Below are 6,206 nucleotides of genomic sequence, written 5' to 3'. Positions count from 1 at the left end.
GCTAGAGCTCCCCAGCCTCATCCTGATTTCTCCGGGCCTCACCCTTAGATAATCAGCCATGTCAGGAGGAGTCCCAGGCAGTGAAGGCATCTTGTCTTCAAAAGGTGCCTATGACCTGCTGGCTGGGCCAGAGGTTGGCTCAGGGCTCTCACCTAGGAACTCCCCAATTACTGACTGTGAGAGGGTCTGAATCAGAGGCATCAAATGTTGGGATGTCATGTCCGACTTTTGCAACCTCATGGACTGTAGCCTACCAGATACTTCTATCCATAGGATTTCCCAGGCAACAATACTGGAGTAGGTTGCTATTTCTTACTCCAGGGGATCTTCCCAATCCAGGGATGGAACCTGCATCTCCTGCATCTCTTGCATTAGCAGGTGGATTCTTTACCACTGAGCCACTAGGGAAGCTCAGTGATGGGATAAATAGGCCTAAAAACATTCTTAGTGATACTTTCATTTTATAGAATAGAAATTCAGGGCCCACGAAGGAAAAGTCTCTTCATAAAGGAGAAATGTAGGCCTGGGAGGTGGGGGGGAGGGTGTTGGGGGGTGGTGGCAGGGCAGGAGGGTGGGGGGAACCAGGACTGTTCCTAGAAGCTGGGGCCTCCCATTCCTCCTGGCTTTCATATATTCTGGGACACAAAAGGCCCCCAGAAAGTCCTGGTCTGATGCCTCAGTTTTCCTGAAAGACCTAGACAATTTGCTTTACCCAAGCTGAACAAGAGATGCCACAAAACTACAGCAAATATCACCGGCTCTACTGCTCCTCTGGGCCCACTTGGGCCAGAACATCCAAGAAATGAGGAAGCAGAGATTTCTGGAACGTCTCGATGTCCCTCAAAATCCAGTTATAACTGCAAACACCTGACTGTGGTTCCTTAACCTTCTCTAGCTCATCCAGGCTCCATCTTCCCATAAAAGTGAGGTTGGATCTGTAGGAAGTTGGGGCAACAGTTTGGGCAGGTTACATGCATGTTGGACCTCTCACTCCTGGGCTAACTATGGATTGGAAATCCCCCCAGGATTGGAGAAAAGAAAGGAATGCATAGGAAGACAAGTTCTAGACTTGGGCCAAAGCTTCGGATACCTGGCTCCCAGCTCAGCTGTCCATCAGCTCACAGGGGCAGTCCACTCTCCCAAGGCTCACAGAATGATGACTCACAAGCTCCATGATAGATATGTATGGAAGTAGACCCAGGAAAGGTTGAAGTCAGGAGTGGGTGGGCTAGAATTTGCCTCTCAGTCAGAATTCTGGAAGAGTCAGGGCTCAGGAGCCAGGGTTAGCTGACAAAGCCCTCAAGGGACCCTCTTTCTTCATCTCTTGGCCCCTCTTCCCATCCCCATAAGCATTCAGGTTGCTCTGAGAGACAGAAGGCTGTACGGTTGCCTGCTCTAACACAAGAGTCAGGTCTTGACAGAGAACTATGAACTGGCCCCTGCCCCATCTCAAGTCCCCAACAGCCCCATTCACTGTTATAGTCTCCCCTCCTTGGCCAGAGGCTTTTCCAGAGGTGAGAGAAACCTGGCCTTCCTGGTACCTCAGGACCTGGCTGGTCTGTGGCTACCTGGAAGGGGCAAGCCCACAGGCCACGGTCTTGGGCTAGAAAACCCTCCCTCCCAATGTCCCAGCCCTGCCTCTCCAAGCACTTGATGAAAAGAATCTCCATTTAAGACCATTCTCGCTCAGGCCCAAAGGGACCTAAACCAGACACTTCTAACCCACCTGCAGTTCTCAGGCTGACACACTGCTCATCAGATGTGTAATTGTATCTACCATACAACTGCTCACCCTTTTTCCTAACAGCCCCATTCCCCTGACCTCCAAGTTATGTCTGGTTTGCAAACCACCCCAATGTTGTCTCCGAGAAGGCCCTGCATCCCTCTTCTGCTGTACCACTGGTGCTGACAAAGGCCAGACACAATCTCAGTTACAAGAGTGAGACAATTGTTGAGGCTCCCACAGGCCAGTCAGCTTCACCACGGACTGGATAAATACACACACTCCATTCCAGTTTTTCCATAGATCCAGTGGTTAGAGGAAGGGGCATGCTTTCTTGGCAGCCAGGGGCCTTGGCGAGTCTGACTCAGTCACTAACAGCCCTCCGCCCTGCCCCAGACATGTGACACCATTTGACGAGTTTTATGCAGAAACCGGTTCTGGTTACATTTGAACTTTTCCAACTCCAAGGTCAACAGAACTCAGCCAATCCACGAGGAAGTGCCTGGGACTTTTCCTGAATGTCCTTGATGTCTGTTTTTGTGCCATTTTAAGAATGGAGGACAAGAGGTCCCCAGGCAGCTTCTCAGAGGAGGGGCTGTTTTCTGTATGTAACCTATGATTAGCCAAGTTCTGGGGCAGCAACACAACCACTCACCCACTAGCCATCCATCACAATTCCCTTTGGAATAGACTCCAGAGTTTTGGAGGGAAACTAAGCTGCCCTTAGTTTAGAGGAGACAGGAAGTGTTCTTCTTCATGGTAATGCACATGTCTCTGTGTGTCTGTGTGCCTTTGAGGGCCAAGAGACTAGCTCAGTCATGTCCGACTCTTTGCGACCCTATGTAGCCCGCCAGGCTCCTCTTTCCATGGGATTTTCCAGGCAAGAATCTTGGAGTAGATTGCTGTTTCCTGCTCCAGGAGATCTTCCCAACCCAGGGATAGAACCCCTATCTCCAGCATTGCAGGCAGATGCTTTACTGTCTGAGCCACAAGGGAAGCCCTTGAGGGGCAAAATGCCAATCTATCCTCTTGTGAGTCTTTCCACCTGTGGGTACCCTAGCTCCTAAACCAAAGCAACCATACCTCTTCAACTCTTGGAAGAGGATCATTCGGGCTCCTTCCCTTGGCACCCTGGGGATGGCACCCATCACCCCAAACTGGGCAGGGCGACTGGCTGCCTCAGAGCCTGGGGCTCTGAATCCTCAGGCAGACTGACCAGCATTTCAGGCCACCCCTTCACCTCACCAGCCCCCACCAAGATCCCAGGAAAGACCAGGGCCCAGAGGAAGCACCTTCTTTGCACAGTTTATTTCTTCCCAGTGACTCCTGAACTAAGCAGACCCCCTCAGGGCAGTGCCTCTGGCATCCCCACCACCCCCTCCCCGCCAGCCAGCAGGAATGTCAGCCTGTCTGGCTTTCCTTATCTGGAATCCGAGGCCAGGGAGTAGCTGAGCGTGGGGCGAGGATAAGGAGGGGCGGGAGTGAGGTGGGGAGATAAGGAGCCACTCGGGACCCTGGGAAATCACCCCGAAGTAGGCCTTCATCGTCCCCAGGGCCTCTCATGGCCTGAGGCCTGAGGCCCAAGGAGCCGGCAGAGGCCAGGGAGACCCTGAAGGGCCCTCAGGGCCGGTCCGGCGGCACCATATCTCCACAGGCCGGGCGGGGCCCCTCCTGAGGCCTCGCTGGCGGCCTCTGCTCGCCCGCCGGCCCGGCCCCCAGGGCGCGACTCACCTGGTCTCGGGCCGCACGCTGAGCAGGTAGCTGCGGCTGGCGGGGCTGGGGATCCACACGGGCCCGTCGTCCTCGCCGTCGCCCCCCGCCTCAGACCGTCCGCCCGAGCCCCAACCGCGGCCGGGGGCCCTCCGCGACCCCATGCTGCTGCCGGCCCTGACCGCCTCCTGCCCCTGCCCGCGCTCCCGGCCCCTGCCCGTCAGGCCCGCGCCGCCGGCCGCCTCTCTCGCCCGCGGCTGACGCGCGCCCCTATTTATAGCCCCGGGCCCGGGCCGTCATCACCTGCTGCTGTCCCTCCCCCGGCCCGGGCCGGCCACCGCGGCCTCCGAGGCGCCGGAGGGCGCCGGGCCGCGAGGGGCCCCGCCAGGCCCTGCCTGAGGGGCCCACTCCAGGGCCTCGGCTCCTTCCCTCAGCCGACCGCCCGACGTGTGTGGAGCGCCCTCTTGGCGCCCGCAGCCACCCCGGGCGTCGGGGTCAGGGGTCAGAGAGGCTTCAGGGAGCAAGAGCCGAAAGGGTCGGGGTGCCGTTCTAGAATGGGACTGAGCGTATGCCCCTCACCTTCCTCACCGGGTCTCTGGGACCCAGGCTTCCCGCCAGCCTTCCTTCCCCACTCTCCCTGTTTTGCAGATGTGGAAGGTCGGGCTTTGCGGCCTTTGCCTAGTGGAAGGTGTGGAAGGACCAGAAGAGCTGCGTGGGGTGTAGGGGGCAAAGCCCCGAAAGACCAAAGATGGCCGGGGTTGGGGCTGGAAGAGGCAGTGAGGGGGAGGGGAGGGAGGCTCAAAACCTGGACTGAATCCAGCGGGAGCCCAGACCTGTCCCTCTTCCTGGCGGCAGCCCTGACTGACCCTGGCCTTGCCAGTGGCTGTTGGCCCAACACTTAGACCCACACCCACGTACCTACATAAGTAACCTCAGTTCCGAGGAGGCCAGAACTCCTCAGAATGTTCCTCTCCATTATCTAGGGTAGATTAGGGGTTCAGTAAACATCTCTAGGGAGAAGGCGATGGCACCCCACTCCAGTACCCTTGCCTGGAAAATCCCATGGATGGAGGAGCCTGGTAGGCTGCAGTCCATGGGGTCGCTAAGAGTCGGACACGACTGAGCGACTTCACTTTCACTTTTCACTTTCATGCATTGAAGAAGGAAATGGCAACCCACTCCAGTGTTCTTGCCTGGAGAATCCCAGGGATGGGGGAGCCTAATGGGCTGCCGTCTATGGGGTCGCACAGAGTCAGACACGACTAAAGTGACTTAGTAGTAGTAAACATCTCTAGAATTATTGAACCTCCTTCTCCACCCTGTTCAGCCTCCATTTCCCAGCACCCCAGGGGGAAGTGGGCTGAGTCCTAATACCCAGAAACACGATATAATCATTCGACACTTTCTTAGATCAAAATCCTAAGTACTGTCTAATTCTGGTTGTAAAAGTGGAAGTGACCACAGTCTGTGTGTGTGTGTGTTAAGTCACTCAGTCGTGTCTGACTCTCTGACCCCATGGGCTACTGAACTGTAGCCCACCAGGCTCCTGGGTCCAAGGAATTCTCCAGGCAAGAATACTGACATGGAGAATACCCCTCCCTCAAGGGCTCTTCCCACCCCAGGGATCAGACCTGGGTCTCCCGCATTGCAGGCAAATTCTTTACCATCTGAACCACCAGGAAACCCTGTTTACCCATCCTTTCTTCTCCTACCCCTTTGAAAGCATCCAGAAAGTATCTGAGCTGGATGGTGATAGCCTAGAAAATTGGAACAAAGGAGTAGAACCCTCTGTTCTATAAGCTGCACTCACATCCTTACTCCTTTTGGAAATGGCTCTTCTTTCACTATGTGCTTCTAGTGGCAACTGTTTTGATCCTACATGCTCCCTCCCCAACTCCCTGAAACCTCCCTCAGACTCAAGCCAGTCTACTCATGGTACCCAGGGGCCCTGATGCTGGGAACGATTGAGGGCAAGAGGAGAAGGGGGTAACAGAGGTTGAGATGGTTGGATGGCATCACTGACTCAGTGGATGAATTTGACCAAACTCTAGGAGTGGACAGGGAAGTCAAGCGTGCTGCAATCCATGGGGTCTCAAAGAGTCAGACATGACTTAGGACTGAACAACAATGGGCGTAGAGACTGAGCACGCACGTATCTCCTTGACCACAGAAGTAAGCATCAGACCCAAGCTGTGCCAACCAAGGTTCTTTACCAAAATGTTTTCAACTGGAATTGGGAAAGAAAACCTGGACCTCTGTGGTGGTTAGCTGTAAGCTGCAAGGTCCCAGCTTTTAGTAGCGATGTTTCTTGCTGTGTGGAGAAGCCAATCTGCAGTGAGGAAGAAGGAAGCTGACACAGAGAGAAGCAAAGGCAGGGGGCACAGAGTCCTGCTGGCTTCCAGGTGCCTTGTTACAAGTGTTCCTGAGACCCAACTTTATCTGTGGCCTTCCTGCAGGTTGGCAGTTCAACCATTTCCTGGAAACTGTATCCAAAAATTATCTCACTTTGCTCAAGCTGATTCAAGTTAGACTTCTATTAGTGAAGTCTAAGAGTCTCAGCCAATACTGAAGACTTTTCTTCAAATGAGCCTGAACTTGCCAAATTTGCCCACACACACCCACACATATGATTTTCTGGTTTCCTGGAGGCGGGCATATTAAAATCTCTTCAGTTGTCTACAGGACAGTCCTTCACATATTCGAAAGTCTACTTGGAGTTTTGGTTCATTTGTTTAAGTTTAGAGTACCAATGGGGCTTCCCAGGTGGCACTAG

The 6,206-nt window shown here is 54.4% G+C and overlaps 1 protein-coding gene across 1 annotated transcript in view; it reads right to left on the bottom strand.

Moving 5' to 3' along the window:
* The window catches only part of ALPK3 (alpha-kinase 3), a 53,794-nt gene extending 50,160 nt beyond the window's left edge, over positions 1 to 3,634 (bottom strand). The window contains exon 1 of the mRNA XM_010841086.1: positions 3,455 to 3,634. Coding sequence (XP_010839388.1) covers positions 3,455 to 3,597 — 143 coding nt within the window. The 5' untranslated portion in view covers positions 3,598 to 3,634. The remainder of the gene's footprint in view (positions 1 to 3,454) is intronic.
* Between the last annotated feature and the right edge of the window lie 2,572 nt (positions 3,635 to 6,206).

The sequence above is a fragment of the Bison bison genome, unplaced genomic scaffold (assembly GCF_000754665.1).
Source record: "Bison bison bison isolate TAMUID 2011002044 unplaced genomic scaffold, Bison_UMD1.0 scf7180017864155, whole genome shotgun sequence".
Classification (NCBI taxonomy): Eukaryota; Metazoa; Chordata; class Mammalia; order Artiodactyla; family Bovidae; genus Bison; species Bison bison.
The sequence above is the reverse complement of the archived record's forward strand: the minus strand, read 5'-3'. Positions and strand labels throughout refer to the sequence as shown.